Here is a 17508-nt window from a genome sequence, read left to right as displayed (position 1 = left end):
ATCAGTATGTGTTCAAGAAGATCATATCAGTCAGACTTTGTATAATATGATACTCAAAGGAATCAAAATTATATTTCACAGAAAGGTAATGTATCCTTTTTAGGGAGCTTCGACTGTACGAAAGGAATGATTGAAATATACTATGAAAATATTCTATTTGCAGAATCCTGATAATAAAACTTCAATTGTGAACTGAATAATTAGATTGCAATTAGACACAAAAGAATCGACTGTTAATTAGTAATCATACTATGGAAATGACTAGCAAGAGCTGAACAAACAAGAAACTTGACTACCTCAAGAGATTTCACTCGTAATGAACCATCTGACTTTCTTTAGCCGACTAAATTTAATCTTACCAAATTTTTGCCGTAGAGCAAACAGGTACTGAGTTTGAAGCGCGGGTCAGATGCCTCCAGCCATCTGCTAAAGCTAGACTCCGGCCTTCCTCACTGTAAAATAAAACATTCTGCTTAATAAAAGAGTTCAAGTGAACATCACTTAATTTTCATCAACTTGTCGTTTGTACTCATCTTAAACAAGCGGCAGGAACTTTTGGATTTAAAAAAGAAAACAAAAAAGATGCTTTACAAGTTTATCTATTTAAGTTGAGTCTGCAACAACTAGAATAAAATAAAAAGTGAACTATTTGAAAGTGGTGAGAATTTTGGGTGGTATATGTTTAACATTTTAACATACACAGACATTACTCCATTTCTACTCAAGCAAACCGAGAGGTTTTGAACAGTACAACTATGTCATGTAATGACATGTAGTAAATATATTGCTGCTGCTGTAAGCAGAAAGTAAAATACATTTTGCATTGAATAATATTTTGGATTAGTTTAAGAATATTGTTTGCCAAAATCACACAATGTAACTACACTTGTCTTTTACATGTTGCAGTAATTGAATCTTTTGAGACAATTGGTTTGCATAAATTTAAGTAACTACAACCTATTTTCCTGCTCCACATACTTGGCTAGCAATGTTCCAGTCTGCTTCTCAGTCTGAACTTCTGGACAATGTCTTGATTCAGTCAAATCTTCTATCCTGTATCTCCTGTACTCTGATATTCTACAGAATTCTTTCTGTGAAAGCTTTGCTTGCTGGTCTTCTTCATGCTTTGAATGCAGTATCTGGTTTCTCTTACTTTAAACCGCCCAACTTGCACCTGATTGGCATGTTAGCCTTTCGATTCCCTCCCAGTGAGGCGGTGCTTCACAAAGCAAGCTGTTTGTCAAACTGTTGATCTCCCTCAGAAGACATGGTGCCTGAGTTTTAGACACTAGTTGACAGCTCATCCAGCTTTTTACTAAACAGCAGTCCTAAAAGTATGTATCTTTAAACTATGAATAAATACATACAATTTTATAATTATTCGATCCAGCGGTTATAGAAGTTTGATAATGCAATTCAGGGATTGTTGTTTCTTAATGTCAGTGTTTCTGCTACTGGAGTGAGATAGTGAGAAAACAAGGAATAGGGTTAAACGAGGATTTAGAAATAAAAATACAAAGATGATAGTTGTATTTACTGGGAGAAAGACTATGACTAGTTATCAGGACAGAGTGAGACCCGTAAAACTGTGGGATCCATACAGTCATCTGCAGTCACCTGCTCCAACAATTTATTACCCTTTAGGAAATGTTTGGACACAAGGAGCAGGAACATCACAACATCAGATGTATTTTTCATCCGTATATCAGTGATTTAAAACTATTTTTAATTTTTGATACCATACGACAGAAAGCAAAGTTGTGCATGAATGTAAAAGTCAATTATTTTCTTCATCGATAGAAAAGTGTAACATGTTTATTATGAGTAGGATCAACTGAGCTGAAGGAAAACAAAGGAGAAATAAATATTCATTGATACAGAACCGAATCAGGAAATATGAACTTATAAACTATTGAAACCTTCAAGAATCTTATGTTGTGTACAATATTTAAGAAAATAATACTGAAACCGCACTCATGAATTTCTTTATTTGACTATTATATCTAAAATATGTTACTTTTTTATGTTGAACACCAGACACATCTCACCTCTTTCCCACAGTTTTTCACTTAGTTCCACGACTGCAGTGGATTTTATAGTCAGTGTTTAAAGCAGCACTGAGTCTGAAGCGATGGAGGAAATTTACGTCAACATGGAGCCTGTTAGACAAACTGCATCTAATCACACAGGTAAGAAAAACGTTACAGATAAATCTAGCATGTACTGCATTACATTTTGCTAAGGTTCAGGTTTTTCTTAAGGTTCAAGCAGCTCCAAAGAGAGGCTCTGCCTCGGTGTGGCTTTGGGAATCCTGAATGTTTTACTTTTAGCCAAACTCATCGCCATCAGTGTACGCAGCGAGTCTTGTTCTAGTCATCTTAAAGATGAGTCATTTTTATGTTTCTGTAATAAAAAATGTCATCGGCTCTTCTGAAATCAAACTGACCAAATAGCAACGGTTTGGAAAGCATAAAGCTTGGTGACTCAAAGTGTTGCAGAGGTGAATCATTACACTGTTACATGAGTTTGATTCATTTTCAACAATGGATGCATTTTCAGCCATTTATGTCTTTAATATCTCCTCTTTTTTACACTGTCTACCCAACGATTTATTGTTTAGTGTTACCTCAGTTTAAATTCTACAACCATAACCAAAATCATGAAACTATTTTATAAGTCTTAAGTGAAACTACAATGCGACTTCTATTTTTGCAAACATGCTTGTTGATTTTTTTTTCCAGCTCATGACATGACAGCAGATTTTTCTGACATTAGTAACTTTCTGACTGAGCAGAACAGCGACAGCAAGTTTCCCCCCACGAATGCTAACTTTACTGAAACGACTCCTCGAGCTGAAGACACTTTAAGGTTTGTCAAAACTTTGAAAAAATTTGGATCTCATTAACATGTCTAGAACCTTTTCCCTCTGAATTGTAGAGTATAACTAATAACTTTCCTTTTGTGGCTAAATGAATATAATGAACAACTTTTATTTAATTTATTAAGTACTGTATCATTGTGTGCTCTAAAAACAACAATGTAAAGAACAAAACTTTGTTTGTTTTTTTTCTTACAGAACGAACAAACATCAGTTGTTCCTGTTAATTCAGGAGCTGCAGAAGAAGAGAGGAGCAGATCCAGTAGAGATTAATGATTAGGATTTGTGTTCAGTGTGATATTATTTACCAACTATCTTGTAGCTTATTAGCATGGTGTTACATAAAACCTAAAGATAAAATGTACACTTGTGACTTATAAAGTAACAATTTCACCGGTTGTTCTCTGTGTTTTTCTTTCTTGTTAAACTTGACATGTTAAACAAACGTTGCAGGATGGTTGTTTGAGGATTGGTTCAGCATGAGGCGTTCTGATTGCTTCTTAATGTGACTTTTACTACGAGACCTTATGGAACTCCAGTTGTGTCCATTAATAAAGATACAAAAAAAAGAAGGCAGCAAATGTACATGTTGGTTCCACAGGGTCCCCTTGAAAATATAGATCAAATCAGACATTACAGGGTAAAAGTAATTTGAACAGGGGGGAGCATATAAACAAGTCAAGTCAATAACAAGTCAATGACATGATACAATCTGCATTTTTATGCAGATAACTTAACTTTTTTTTTTTACTGACTTAATACATTTTAATTTATGCACTGTTAAGTAGAATGGGAATGACTTTTTTGTAAATTGTCTCGAGATTACCTATTGTAAATTAGTGTTATATAAATCAACTCAATTGTTTTAAGAAAGGTTACAATTTGCCCAACGGACTGGACTGTTGGTATGGACATACCATAGCCTGGTGTCTGAGCAGGTATAGGTCACCCCTTACGATAATAAGAAGCTGTTGTCAGAAACCGTGATGTTAAATTTGACTTGCGAAGCAATTTTCTAAGACACTAGTCATAATATCCTGTTCAACATAATTCTCAGTAAACAGAGTATTAAAAGTCTAAAAAGAGCATAAGAATCACCATAAAGTCATGAGAAAAAGGCTTGTGAAAACATTCTTGCTCCTGAATCTGGCTCAGGAAAATTATAATTTGAAAAAAAAATAAAAATTCAGCTAAAGTGGGTGGTGCTTTAAGGTCATGCACTGTCAACTCCGTTAGATGGACTTTTTGTTGTTTTTTGTTTTAAATAATTTTTATTTTGTTTCCTGAGAAGCACTTGTCTGTAAATTGAGTAAAAATATCACTAATAGGGTCATTAAAAATTATTTTTAATTTATTTTTGTCAGATGGTGATGACAACGTTCTAGGTCAGGTCGATTAAAAATGTAATTTTTTTTTTAAATGTTGCAACTGGGAGCCTGTACCTTAGCATCTTTACATTTCCAAAATATTATTTGTCATATTTGCATACATAAGGTTGAGAAATGACAAAAAAAAAATATGGGAAAATTAAAACCCATTTTGTCCCTATTCTCAAGAATCACTGATCTATCATTGTTGAATGGCTTTGCCATCCATTAACAAAAAATACTCCGCCCACTCCGCATTACGATCACTTCTACCCAGGTCATCCTTCAGGTAGAAGATGACCCTGTACTTGGTGTATTCCTGTAAAGCAATACAGGAAGTGATCCCTAAATGAATCACTTCACTGGGTAGTGAAGTGATTGGCTTGAACAATCAGGTGAGTTAAACTTCAATCAGTGGGTGTGGTTCCAGCACACCTGCAAATGCTTATAAATTGTTTCAGCAAAGTCTGAGCAGTGCAATGTGTTGTAAGACAGAAAAACAATTCAAAGCATTTGTTCTAACGATTATTCAGCCATGGCTTCTTCAAAGCCATACATTGGCTGTAGAATATGGTTGATTTCAAAGGCCCAAAATCGTTATGAGGGGATTTTGTACACAATTGACAAAAATAATTCCACAGTTGTGCTGGCAAAAGGTGAGTCTAATTTATTCTGTGACAAGAAAGAGACGTCTTTAATATTACATGGAGGATTTGTTTAGATTGGGGGAAAATAACATTTCCTTTATGCACAGTAAGGTGTTTTGGAACTGAGGGGCGTCCTACTGAAAGACCAACACCCCCCAAAGACGATGTCTATGAGTACATAACTTTCCGTGGAAGTGACATCAAGGATATCACACTGTGTGAATCTCCAAGTTCTTATCATGGCCTACCCCCAGATCCAGCAATCATACAAGTAAAATAGGAAAGAAGTGCATCACTCAAGCTCCTATCATGATTGTGTGAATATTTATTTTTATGTATTTTTCAGGCATCCAGTTCAAGCACGGGCATATATTCAAGTCTTGGACTGTTTAGCCCCTTAAGGATGCCTGCTTATAATCACCTTGCTGCCAGCTCCCTTCTTAGCCAGCAGTATGCTGCTGCTCTTGGACTGGGCAAGTATTCTCGCACAAAGTTATTTGAAGTAAACTAACCATAAAAGCCACCCTGGAGGCATTTAAAAAAGTTTAGGGAATTTTTTTGGCTCCTATAATTCAGTGCCTCTCCTTTCAGATCTGCATTTCAGACGGGGGCCCATGGTAGAGAAGGCTGTTCAAACCATCCAAGTAGAAAGACGAAGAGGTTTGACTACTTCCCAGGAAAGGCAGTGGAATAGAAGGAGGCCCCCAAGGACCAGGAGAGTGAACTCCCAGCCCCAAAAGGAGCCCGCTACCAGTAAGCCTCCTGTGATACTTCAGCTAAATGAAAAGAATTGGTCTGAATCGCTACATTATAACTCAGTTGCGCAGTTTAGACAAATAGCGATGTGTGGGTATATATTTTATTTTTATTTTTTCTGTTAAAGGGAGTTCAGGCTCTGCTGTGACTTCTAATCGACCAGAAGCACAGCGGCAGAAAACTGACCGTCCACCGGCCAGAAGAAGGCAAGGTAGCAAAATCAAGATCTGAAAGTAAAATTCCTATTTCTAGGAGCTCTAACATAAATATTTCTTAAAATCTCCTTAGCACCTCGACATCAGAGTGGTAGTGGACAGCTGATGATGGCTAACGTTCCATCGCCTATTCTCAAATTTGATACAGACTTTGACTTTGCTTCATCCAATGCACAGTTTATCAAAGAGGAGCTCGAGAGGGAGGTGCAGGAAAAAAGGAACCTAAAAGGTTTGTTTTCATCTGAAATGACTTGGCTGTTGCAGTAGCTACTAAGGCACACTCGTAATAGATTCATGCGTGTCTGGACTTCTGCAACAGTTCTCTTGTGGTGTTGCTACATACAATTAGGGCACATGAACTGAAATGCTGCCGAGTAATATTTCAAAAGTGAATTTCTTTCTGATCAAAAACGGATGTCAAAACCAGGTCGTCCTGAGGGTTTTGTCTAAAATAGTAAATTTTGTTTTTAATGCAGATGAAGATAAGAAGGCAAAAGCGAGGATGCTGGAGTGTGACAATTTTAGCCCGAAATGTTACTATGACAAAGCAAAGTCTTTTTTTGACAATGTCTCATCTGATAATGGGCTTAGGTAATCCCTTCTCTTAAATCCAACTGTTTCTTTTTTTTTTTTGGAAATATAAACTTGAGGTTTTCACTATTTGCATTTATTTTCTTAAGTTTCAGATTAACATGGGCTGAGGAACGGAAACGCAATTTGGAGACTTTTGGAGTCAGTGGCCGGTTCATAAGAGGTCAAGGCTTAAGAGGTAGATTTACTGGACGCAGAGGACGAGGAGCTGCTCAGATTCTATCTTTAGACAGGATCCAGAGAGGATGGGTGTGAAGACCACAGAAAACTTGATCTGGATTTTTTTTTTTTGGTCTATTTCCTCATTGTGTTGAACTTAACTGCCAAACTTTTTTTGATTTATTTTTTTTCTTTCTTTAGGCTTGTTTGGCTGACTATGTACAAGGCATTTTGTTTATATAGATAAAGTAATTTTGTTCCGATTAAGGCACTCAGCATTTGATGTGTTCAACTGATTTTTGTCATGGTTTGAAGTCTTAATTTGAGCACTTGTATGATTGTCAAATACTGTAAATGAAGTTAAATCTGTATTCAAAATCTTGCCTTCATTTCTGAAATTGAAACACAAACTTGAGAAAATGATTCTTTCTGGGGGTACATCTCATTAATTTTTAATTTGTCTGTTTGCATTTAGGTCTGCATGTATCTTGGAATTTGAAATGAGAAAATCCCTAAGTATTATCCTCCAATTGACTTTTGTTGGGTGGTGAGGGCAAAGACCCCGACTTTCCTCTCCCCAGTCACTTAAGACATTTTGTTTTTCCAGCAGCTGCTAAATATTCTTCTGGGTGGGATATGCCTGGAACAGCTCACCATAGTTGTCAGGGAATCAACTATTACACAAGACCTGGTGAGGAGTTTTTACAAACATGGCTTACAAAATCATGGGGGAAGTCTGACTACTTTCCAGCAGTACCTGACTCCCTAGTATGTTGAAGTGAAAAGCATATGGGAGAAACGCATTAGCAACAGAATTGACCACAACCTGAAGGTTTGTGGAGCAGTGCTTCCCAGTCCAGAGTCTTGGGGAAATTTGCATGCTATGGAGTTTGTACTTCAGGCCCAAACAGACATATGGGCTACAACTGTTGGATTCATTTTGTCAATCTACTCCTGTACCACCATGCCAAAGGTGAAAAACTGAAATGTTCAGTGTTCAAAGAGCTTGTTTTCAGGTAAATGTTAAATTCTTTAAAAAAAAATAAAAAAATCAAGACCCCATATTGTGAAAGAGTAAAGTGTCTGAGGCAAAGTTGCTTGAGGTCAATCTTGAGTAATTTGTAATTTTTCAGTTGTATTTGGAGCACTCCCACAAAACAATCAGCTGATTTAATTACCATGTTTATCACTGCTTGATCAACAAATTTGCTTGACCTGAATCCCAAAGAAAGTTTGTGGGGGTCTTAAGAGGAAGGTGTGGCAATAGACCAAAGCCACATAACACACACCAATACAGTGATTCATACAAAATGAGTCCCAATAAAGGGCTGCACAGTGATGCAGTTGGTAGAGCTATTGCCTTGCAGCAAGAAGGCTCTGGGTTCGATTCCCGGTCTTTCTGCATGGAGTTTGCACGTTCTCCCTGTGCGTGCGACGGTTTTCTCCGGGTACTCCGGTTTCCTCCCACAGTCCAAAAACATGACTGTCAGGTGAATTGGTCTGTCTAAATTGCCCCTAGGTGTGTGTGTGTGTGTGCATGGTTGTTTGTCCTGTGTGTCTCTGTGTTGCCCTGCGACAGACTGGCGACTGGTGTCCCCCGCCTCTCGCCCGAAACGTTAGCTGGAGATGGGCACCAGCACCCCTCCCGAGGGTGCAAGAAGATGGATGGAGTCCCAATAAAGTCTGAGGTGACATTATTTTACGTTTCCTGATAAACTGGACTCTGGCTTTCCATTATATGTAAAAAGTTATCAATCTAAAAAAAAAAACTACACATTGAAATATATCACGGGTTGTCTATGTAGCTATATAGAAATTGAATGACTTTGAATTATTTAAACGTCCTGGTTTTGGAATTTGTTGCGACGCACTTTTGAGGTTTCCGTCAAATCCCCTCTAACAACATAGATTTTCTGTTTTAAAAGAAAATGTCATTTGAAACAAATGACAATATTGGACACAACTCGTTTCACACAAACCAATTAAGGCGCTGAAAGCAACTTTTAGTAATTGCTTCTCTGTCTGTGTCACGATCAGCGTATTATAGCCCTCTGCAGACAGCTTTCTTCGCCTGTCATGTATTCAAGGATACCCCATCTAGCGGCAGCCTATCCAGAGCCTGGGCTGTACCAACGGAGGAGGCAGAGGGATGCACCTTTGCACATAAACACTTTCTTAATGATCATATTATTTAAATTCAGACCATAAACGCCGCTTTGCGCAAAGCCACGTGTTTATTTCTGTCCAGATACACGATGTGCTCTCCATTGTCTCTCCTATCATCACAACAATCATAGTTTTGCACTCACCCCCCTCTTTTTTTTTCTCGTTGTAGAGAAACTATGTAACCAAATAGAAGGCTGCGCTCGAGATAATAAATATTAGAATAAAAGGAGCGCTTTTATTTCCCATATGTCAACATGTCTGTGGCGTTTTCATCGACGAGTCCCAGGAGTAAAGGGGAGGTGACACAGCAAACCATCCAAAAGGTAAATATATATATAAAAACAAAACAAAAAACCAAAAATAGGAAAAACTCGGAGCGTCGCGTCATTTACAGTTAAATGTCGCTGTGGATGAGGGTGTGAGTGGTTGATGTCTGGGAAAGTATATAGCCTGAGGTGAAAATCAAAGAAAGGGCAACTAGTAGCGAAGGTACGAACCTAACAAAGCCATCACGGTATAAGCGCTCAGCTCTGACTGGATACCTGCTTCCTTGATGTTGTCTTTCTCACTCAAGCCGTCTGACCAGTGCAAATATTTAGCTTCAGCCATAAAAAGATAGAAAGAAAATAATAATAATAATAAAAAAAAACAAATTAAAAGGAACGAGTTTCTAGGGTTTGATAGAAATGTAGTTGACACTGCTATTAATGATTAAGTTGAGAGAAAAGTTGGCAAATTAATAAATATACCATCAACATCAATACGCATAGTTTCTGTTGCTGTTTATTCGTTGTGTAACAACCTGTAATGTCACAGTGAATATATATAAAAAAATCTTTATAATCTTTAGCTCTGTCTAGGATAAGTAAGCACAGAGAAGCACTGAGCCGTCAGAACTATCTACTATAAACTAAAAGAATACAGTGGGTAATGGCAGCTGTAGCTCCTTCAATGGCTTTGTCCAAGAGAGATGGAAAGCAATTTAGCGTTCAATTTTCCAAGCACTTTGAATGCCAGATATAGATTGAGGTTGCTTTGTCTTTCCCACAGATGCTGGATGAAAATCATCATCTTATACAATGCATTATGGGCTACCAAAGTAAAGGCAAGACAGCTGAGTGCACACAGTGAGTGACCTTTGTTGTTGTTGTTGTGGTTGTAAATAGTCCAAAGTCTTACAAAGATCATGTACATTTCTGCAAAAATGTCCACCTTTCCAGGTATCAGCAGATCCTGCACAGGAATCTTGTTTACTTGGCCACAATAGCTGATTCTAATCAGAACATGCAGTCACTTCTACCGGCTGTAAGTCTGCCTGTCATGTGGTTTCTAGGAGCATGCAACAGAGCTGATCAGTTAGTGCACCAGTCCATGAGTCAAAACAGGCATGACAAAAAATAACAGCCAAGTGGAATGAAGTGATGTAATTCTGTTCATTTTAGCCTCCTAGTTCCAACATGTCCATGGATCCTGGAAGAATGAGCCACAGTGGGGGACATGCTCCAAGCAACCTCAGTGACAGCATTGGATCAGGAGTGACCCCCACGTCCATGATGCAGAGCCAAATGAGCAATGGTTGGTGACAAGTGTGGATTTCATATTGGCATGTTCAGCCACAGATGTTGCAAACAAACACACATACTGTTTTGTGTTTAATCTCTTTACCTGTTGTGTGCTTATTTAAAGCTGACTGTGCTGCATGTAGCCACGTAATGTCTGCATCAATGCCTATTTTAATTATCTGATTGCTTGCTGACAACTTATACACAGTTTTTTTTTGCAGCTATATTGATTTCAGCTTTTCTTTTCAGTCTCTTAATCTTATTCTCATAATCAACCATTCACACTATTTTACACCCAGCCTGAGCTTTCCTTTAGGAGGAACTGAATGTGGTACGCTCATCATGCCAGGACACCACATGAGAATGTGCACTGGCCTCCTCTGATTGTGTGTGTGTCATTAGGCCCGAGCCATGCCCCCATGTAGTCAGGTCACATGCACTCGGCTATTCCATCCACCAGTATGTACAGTAGATTGGCATCTGGCTACAGCCAGGCTACGCCCTGCTCTCAGGGTAGCCTGGTCCAGGGCCCAAGGGCAGGTTATGGTTCCTCTCCTTCTTCTTCTTCCTCCATGCCCTCATCTTCGTCCTCCCCTCACAGCAATCTCAACGTGCAGTCGAGCCAAGGTGAGCCAGGAATGAGGAAGCTCACTCGTTGATCCATAATTTAATATATGTTTCTTTAAAGAAACATACATTTTGGCCGTGAAAACATTATTTCTACTTTGTTGTTTTTAATATAAAATGCCTTGTTTTCCGTTTGGAATGTTTTTTTTCTCTTTTTACCATATGGCAAATGCCTCGTTCTCTTGGTCAATGTACTTGCATACATAACTGCTGTGAGAGTCTATGCCCCCTTCACATTCAGTTCATCACAGATGGGTTCTGCCTCCTGATTTCTTATCTGAAAGGTTTATGCCTTTCAGATCTCTGACTGCCTGGGTTAAGATAAAGCCCATCTTTCTCTGAAGGTGTGTGTATTTTTACTGGATTTCAGTTTACATGCTACTTCCCTGGCTTTATTTTCATTTATAACCCTGCACAAAGGAATCTCTTCAAAGAGATCCTGCGTTTTGCCCCTTCCCTGTGTCTGGCATGCAGTTAAAGTTCCTTTAAATTAGTTTAACCTTGCATTTCTACCAGTGTAAGATCATTAAATACTGCCTTATGAATAGAAAATTGTGAACCAACTTTAATGTTCGAGATTACCGCTTCACCTTCTTCCCCAGTCTCCATGATGCACCAACAATCTGCTCCTCCACACCAGTCCTCAGGCCACTCAGCAGGACAGTATCAGGGACAGCAGGCGATGGGCATGATGGGACAGGCCAGCCAAGGGAATAGCATGCTGCCCCAGAGGCCCATGGGATCCTACCGCTCCTCTCAGCAAGGTCAGAGGGTGGACATTGCCATTGTAATTTGTGATATTTTTTTTGTTACAGTGCTTTGCAGAAGAATTCATACCACCTGACCCCTTTCACATTTTGTAATTGCACAGCCACAAATGTCAATGTGTTTGGTTCTCTACAAGATAATCCTCATGAAACACATTGAGGTTTTTAGCTGCGGCATGACTGAAGTTGTACGAATTCTTTTGCAATTTACTATAAATTTGTTTATGTGAGAAGTACCATCAGAGTGTAAAGCCCATCAAGCATTCAGCTGCTCCAATTTTGGATCGTAATGACTGCATGAGATTACAAATGCTAAAAATCATCTAAGAAATGAAAGGAATTTCCTCACAATGGGGTCAAATCTATGAACAGAACTTTTTTTTCTTCCTCTGGAAGCAATATAATAGCAGAGGAAGAGATTAAGAAAAATCTTTAGTTCCCAGTTTTCATTGTTTGAAATAGAGGTGTCTCACTATTGGGTTCCTGTCCCTGCCTTTTCTGTGTCAGCATGTTTCTAATTCTAGCCCTGCTTCATCCTATGACTTCTTTTGAAGTTTGTGGACTAGCAGTAGATAGTAGATAGATAAAAGGCATGGACTGTACATTCCAAGGAAACATTGGTCATCCTCATAAAGCCTGGCATGGTATTATCTTTGCATTGTGGTTTTAATTAAGCTTTGCAACACTGAGCCTTTCCGTGTCTGGTACCGGGAAATTGATAGGCCCCTAATAACACCAATGTTCTACAATTGTTGCTGGTAGTTCAGATTGGAATATATTTTTGTGGTATGGCTTGGTCTGACACATGGTTTAATGAGGAAATTTTGCTCTGTACGGATGCTTTTTTTTGCTACATTCTTTCTTTATTTTGCTGGTTTTCTAATACGTGACAGAATCTGGAGTTTCTGCACACCACCACCATATTATAATAAAATGTTTCTTCATAGCAGCCTTTTTGTAATTTTTGTATTCTCCTCAAGAACTACAGTTATTGTAGAAAATTATTTTAACTGTTGTTTACAGTATCACTTTGGATGAGGGTATTAGTGAGTCGCCTCAGAGAAAGTGCCACCTGTGATGAATATCAAACAAATGGCAACAAATGTAGAATTTTATTTTACTATCTTATAAAAATAATTCTACAACTATACTAAAAATGCATACATAAGTACAAAAAGAATAATAGGATTTTACCAACACTATTTTAGGGTCTATTTCGGTGGCTTTTTGATCCAAAAAATTGTAATCAAGGGTCGTGTCGCCTGTTTTACAGAATCTGTACAACACTACATGGGACAAGACGAACGCTACGGAGAGCAGTATGGACACACTCAGAGCTCCACCGAGCCCATAAACCAGCAGTATTACGCTGATGGTAAAAAAAAAATTCCTGTTCATTAACTTCATATGCAGCTCTGAAACACATACCCCCCCCCCCACCTCAATTCATGCCATTCCCTTCCAGCACAATTTCACAGACCTGAGTCAAATTTACGAATCAACTTTTGCGTTTTTGTAAATCAGCATGTCTGTGTCCATACTGACCCCTTTGGTGTGCCGAAATTTCAGGATTCAAGCATTGCTGTACATTGTAAATGGAGTACAAGCTCCATGCAATTTTTTTTTTTCTTTTTTTGTGGGTTCTTGTTTGAAACAAAAAACCTTAGAAAATATCAAAGGCCAAAAGTGCCAGAAAAAATTAATTTCTAGTTAGTTATAACTAACTAATGATGTTTTAATTATATAAAAACCACTTTAAAAAATACTTTCTGCATATCCATAATTATAAAATTCAAATAATATATACAATAAATGAGTAATTAAATGTGAAAATCATTAGATAAAAATTGAGCTAATATGTCAAAAGCTTGTGTCTTGTCAAACACGTGCTATTGACATATTAGTCCTGTCAAACTCTGTTGGCAGGACAATAACTGATAAAAACTAGACCAATCTTCATTTTATTCATTTAATTTATTTATAGCAATTATTTTTTGGGTGCTAGCAGCTTTGGCTTCAGTTGAGCGGATTTGACATGCGCTGAGTCATGTTCCCTACAGGTCTTGGAGAATACTCTTATCAGCACTCTTCATATGGTGACCAAGGCTATGACAGGTCGTTTGATGAGTCTTCTCAGCAGTACTATGAAGGAGGTAACTTCAAACAAACTGTTTAATTTTAAAAGTTATTGTTATTATTTGTATATGCTCAGTGCAGTCACTTCCCTTATATGCATTAAAAGTAAATTGGAATGAAAACTTACGATTAAATGCTGATAAGAGTTGCTGTTGGTGGATTTTCAGGTAGCTCTCAGTACAATCAACAGCAGACCTCATATCAACAGAGCTCTGGCCAGCAACAACCTTACAGCCAACAGCAGTACTCCTCTCAGCAGGGCTACAGTGGGCAGCCACAAGGATATGGTGAGAAATTCTCCAGCAGTATTAAGTCAAACACAAGGCCACAATAGAAAAAACAACTGCATGATTCTAATCTTTATCACAGGTCCTAACCAAGGGGGATCATCCCAGTTTTCCCAGTATCAGCAAAGTCAAAGCCAACAGTATGGATCCTATCGCTCTTCCCAAGGCGGTACCGGAGCACAAACTCAGAGACCGTACTCTTATGAACAGGTACAAAAGTAACAAAACATTAGTCATTTATCATTACATTGCTAAAACAATTTGCTCTCCTATCAAAATCTTTGAATTCAGCTGTTCCCATCATTTCCATTTCCACAGCTACTAAAAATCCAACTCCTAGACTGCTTCTGCTAACATTTCTAAAAGAATGGGTTGCTTTATCAAGGGTTATCATGGGTTGCTTTGTCAAGTGTGGTACGTGGATAGGAAGTCATAAACGTTTGACTTCTACATTACAGAATATTCCACAGTCAAATGTTGCAACAAAGTGGAACCGATTAGAAAAGTCAACCACAAAGTGGTAGGCTTGCTAAGCTCACAGTTCAGTGTGTGCTGAGACTCATATTGTTCAGGTGATGCCATCGTTACAATCTAAAACTGAGTCCAGTACTTCAGTGAATGGGTTTCCATGACATCAAAGCCTTCCTACATCACCAAGTGTAATTTAAACCATTGGATGGAGTGTTGTTAATAAACATGACAGGACTTCATGTTTCATGAAACTCACCTAGTTTTCTTCAAGATTAGATCCAAGTAAAATGGATTTTAAAAACACCAACAAACATACTGTAGTTCTTTTAGTTCTAACAGAAAAAACACAACACAACTCCCCCTAAAATACCAACATTTTCATGACTGTCTAATTTTCTTCCCAATTTCAGGGTCAGTATGGAAACTATTAGCAATAAAGCACCACGCAATTTTGCTATTCAAGAACCAACTGCCGTGATTTGCTTCAATGATAATCTCCTCATCGTAGAGAAAGGAAGATCTCTCTGCACAAGATTTATTATCTTTTTAGAACTCAGCATTCTGTCCAAGATTAAATCATTTAATAAATGTTTTTGCTTTCCTTCATTCTACATTGATTTAACAGAGAGTCACGAAAAGGGAAAGCATTTCCATTTAAGTACAAAATTGGAAGTTAGGTTTTCTGCAGCTCTATTAGACGTATAACCAAAGAAGAAAATTCGTGTTAGATATGTGTCCTTTTTTATAATTCTCCCTTTAAAGAGTCAGGAGATTTATTTATTTTTTTGGTACGTCTGAAGCATTTCAGTTTTATTGTAGGCACAGGGAAGGACTTCAAAAGGAAGGCCGTAAAAACAACATTTTTATTGTTAAGGTTTGTGGGTGTTGTTTCAGGGGAAGGGAATTCAATTTTTAATGAAAATGAGTTATTGTTTGAAATCAGGGGTTTGTCTGTGTTAGTCAAACTGTGATGTGTTGCTGTGAGATTATATGCATTCACTTTTTAACACGTCTGAGACCCAACAAGTAGCTCACTGATAAACACTGTACACTTGTCTAGAATGAGCTTCGTAATTGTATTTTCAAAACTATACTTTAGAGGCATTGCTCTGCGTAGACATCTTGTAGAGATGGACAAGGAAATTGGCTGTTAATCAGCTCAAACAGCCAGGATTGATGACAGGACAGCCAGACACTCAAATGAATGCACCATACAAATGTGTTACCAAGTTGCTAAGACAACACCCTGCCTTTTTGTGATTGATTTTGCAAGGTGAAAAAGACTTAGAGTTAACTTTTTTTTTTTAGCATTGGATGTTCAACAAATAAAATTGAGCCACACAAAGAGATGTTAGAAGTTTAAATAGTGTTGCCTAAGAGATGTCAAAATGTGATAAAAGTATCAACAACTTTAGGTCAATTAGCTGAACTAAAAAATCTCCCAGGGTTTTATAGACAACAATGTGGCAGTGAAGCATCTTGACCTGAAAATCCAGCCGATGAAAATCCCAACTTCTTATTTGTTTTATTTCTTTCTTTTGCTTTCCCCACGCTATGTTTTGTCGTTCACCATATGAAAAACCTTACCATTTTGTCTCTGGCAAAAGCTGGGTCAAGCTAAATATTTGCAGTTTTCTGAATTATTTTTATCTCATGTCAGCCCCTTTGCCCCTTTTACCTCCACTGTGCCCACCTACCCCACAAAGAGGTCTGGCACCCCACCCTTTGAAAAGCCCTGCTTTAGAATATACACATGATGTGCTAACCTTTATTAGTGTTGAATGCTGTTATTGTGTTATACTCTTATACAAATCTTAAATAGAAATCGTAATTGGTTAAAACTGGGATCTGAACGTCAAATTTTTACAAAAAACCTCCGTCCATTAGCCAAGTTTCAAATTGATTAATCTCTAGCTGTATGCAAAGTTAAGAGGATGCCATTTAGTACTTGGGTTGCTACTTTGTCTGCACTTTATTTTGTAGCTACGGTCAACATATTGTGTAATTTCTGTAACATAGTTTATATTTGGTTCACAAGTGATCTTCAAAAAACCAAAGTAATCCAGAAACTGAGCAATGTCATGTCCTGCATATATTGCTTCAGTAAGTGCAATACACTCAGTTGTGTTTTACAAGGTTGTAATGTTTAATTTATTATTCCTTTGACTTTTACTTGATGCAAAGTAAAGTTGTCTTGGCTTATTTATGTCCTGACCTTCTGCATTTCTGTGGTACAACTGGTGTGGTCTTACGATTGTTACTAATTTATTTTTCATAAAACATAATGAAGAAGAAGAAGAAGAAGAAACACCTCAAACTTTCGGTTTCCTAAATGTGATTAATAATATCTAATGATTATTGGTGTGGTCCTGTTAAAGCTTAATTTACCTCAGACAGCAGAATAACAGAACAGTTGCAGTTGTTTTGTAGTACCTGTTAAGAAGCTGGCAATCAAACAGTCAATGAACCATTCAACTCTGACAATCATGGCTCTGCTGTGCTGTAATGGATTGGTATCTGTGTTTCATATGACTGTGAATGGAGTTTTTGGTACGTTTTTTTCCCCCAATTCTGTGTCATGTCTTCACTTCTAAGTGTAAACAGCACCACCTTTGAATGTGTTTGTGCGTGCGTGTGTGTGTGTGTGTGGGGAGGGGGGTATGTTGGCTGAGTGTGTTTGCCAATACAATGTATCTACAGAAGAAAACAGTCCAATTGGATGTGGGACATACAAATCTGAAAATCCTCCATCTGTTTGTTGGAAGACTGTTGCCTTTTGTCTTTTGTTACTGTTTGGTAATTAAAAATAAACTGGTTTCAACCTTTTTGGATATGGGTTGTATGGTTTTTTATTTCCCCCAAGAAACATCGACAAGTCA

At 37.8% G+C, this 17508-nt stretch overlaps 2 protein-coding genes across 4 annotated transcripts; both read left to right on the top strand.

Moving 5' to 3' along the window:
* Positions 1–4711: 4711 nt before the first annotated feature.
* Positions 4712–6991, top strand: lsm14b (LSM family member 14B). Of its 2 annotated transcripts, XM_008414137.2 has the most exons (8): positions 4712–4901; positions 5000–5163; positions 5239–5365; positions 5484–5645; positions 5776–5859; positions 5937–6092; positions 6340–6454; positions 6544–6991. In XM_008414137.2, the coding sequence occupies exons 1-8, from the start codon at positions 4781–4783 to the stop codon at positions 6707–6709; spliced, it is 1095 nt and encodes a 364-aa protein (XP_008412359.1). In that variant the 5' UTR covers positions 4712–4780; the 3' UTR covers positions 6710–6991. The 2 variants fall into 2 exon arrangements, with proteins under 2 accessions (XP_008412359.1, XP_081465248.1); XM_081609122.1 differs by lacking the exon at positions 6340–6454 and having other exon boundaries at positions 6544–6686.
* Positions 6992–7477: 486 nt separating this feature from the next.
* Positions 7478–17460, top strand: LOC103467599 (calcium-responsive transactivator). Of its 2 annotated transcripts, XM_017306026.2 has the most exons (10): positions 7478–9102; positions 9830–9906; positions 10000–10084; positions 10222–10354; positions 11571–11732; positions 13009–13110; positions 13796–13888; positions 14039–14158; positions 14241–14368; positions 15040–17460. In XM_017306026.2, the coding sequence occupies exons 1-10, from the start codon at positions 9034–9036 to the stop codon at positions 15058–15060; spliced, it is 990 nt and encodes a 329-aa protein (XP_017161515.1). In that variant the 5' UTR covers positions 7478–9033; the 3' UTR covers positions 15061–17460. The 2 variants fall into 2 exon arrangements, with proteins under 2 accessions (XP_017161515.1, XP_081465249.1); XM_081609123.1 differs by lacking the exon at positions 13009–13110.
* Positions 17461–17508: the final 48 nt, after the last annotated feature.

This window comes from Poecilia reticulata, chromosome 7, assembly GCF_904066995.2.
Source record: "Poecilia reticulata chromosome 7, P_reticulata-male-v2, whole genome shotgun sequence".
Lineage (NCBI taxonomy): Eukaryota > Metazoa > Chordata > Actinopteri > Cyprinodontiformes > Poeciliidae > Poecilia > Poecilia reticulata.
This window is presented reverse-complemented; position numbering and strand designations above follow the sequence as displayed.

Excerpts from the sequence above, each read along its gene's own strand:
- lsm14b (XM_008414137.2), top strand. The coding sequence starts at position 4,781 with ATGGCTTCTTCAAAGCCATACATTGGCTGTAGAATATGGTTGATTTCA. Across the intron at positions 5,366-5,483 it reads TGCTGCTGCTCTTGGACTGG|ATCTGCATTTCAGACGGGGG; the intron begins GCAAGTATTCTC and ends CTCTCCTTTCAG. Across the intron at positions 5,860-5,936 it reads ACCGGCCAGAAGAAGGCAAG|CACCTCGACATCAGAGTGGT; the intron begins GTAGCAAAATCA and ends AAATCTCCTTAG.
- LOC103467599 (XM_017306026.2), top strand. The coding sequence starts at position 9,034 with ATGTCTGTGGCGTTTTCATCGACGAGTCCCAGGAGTAAAGGGGAGGTG. Across the intron at positions 9,907-9,999 it reads AAGACAGCTGAGTGCACACA|GTATCAGCAGATCCTGCACA; the intron begins GTGAGTGACCTT and ends CCACCTTTCCAG. Across the intron at positions 10,355-11,570 it reads GCAGAGCCAAATGAGCAATG|TCTCCATGATGCACCAACAA; the intron begins GTTGGTGACAAG and ends CTTCTTCCCCAG.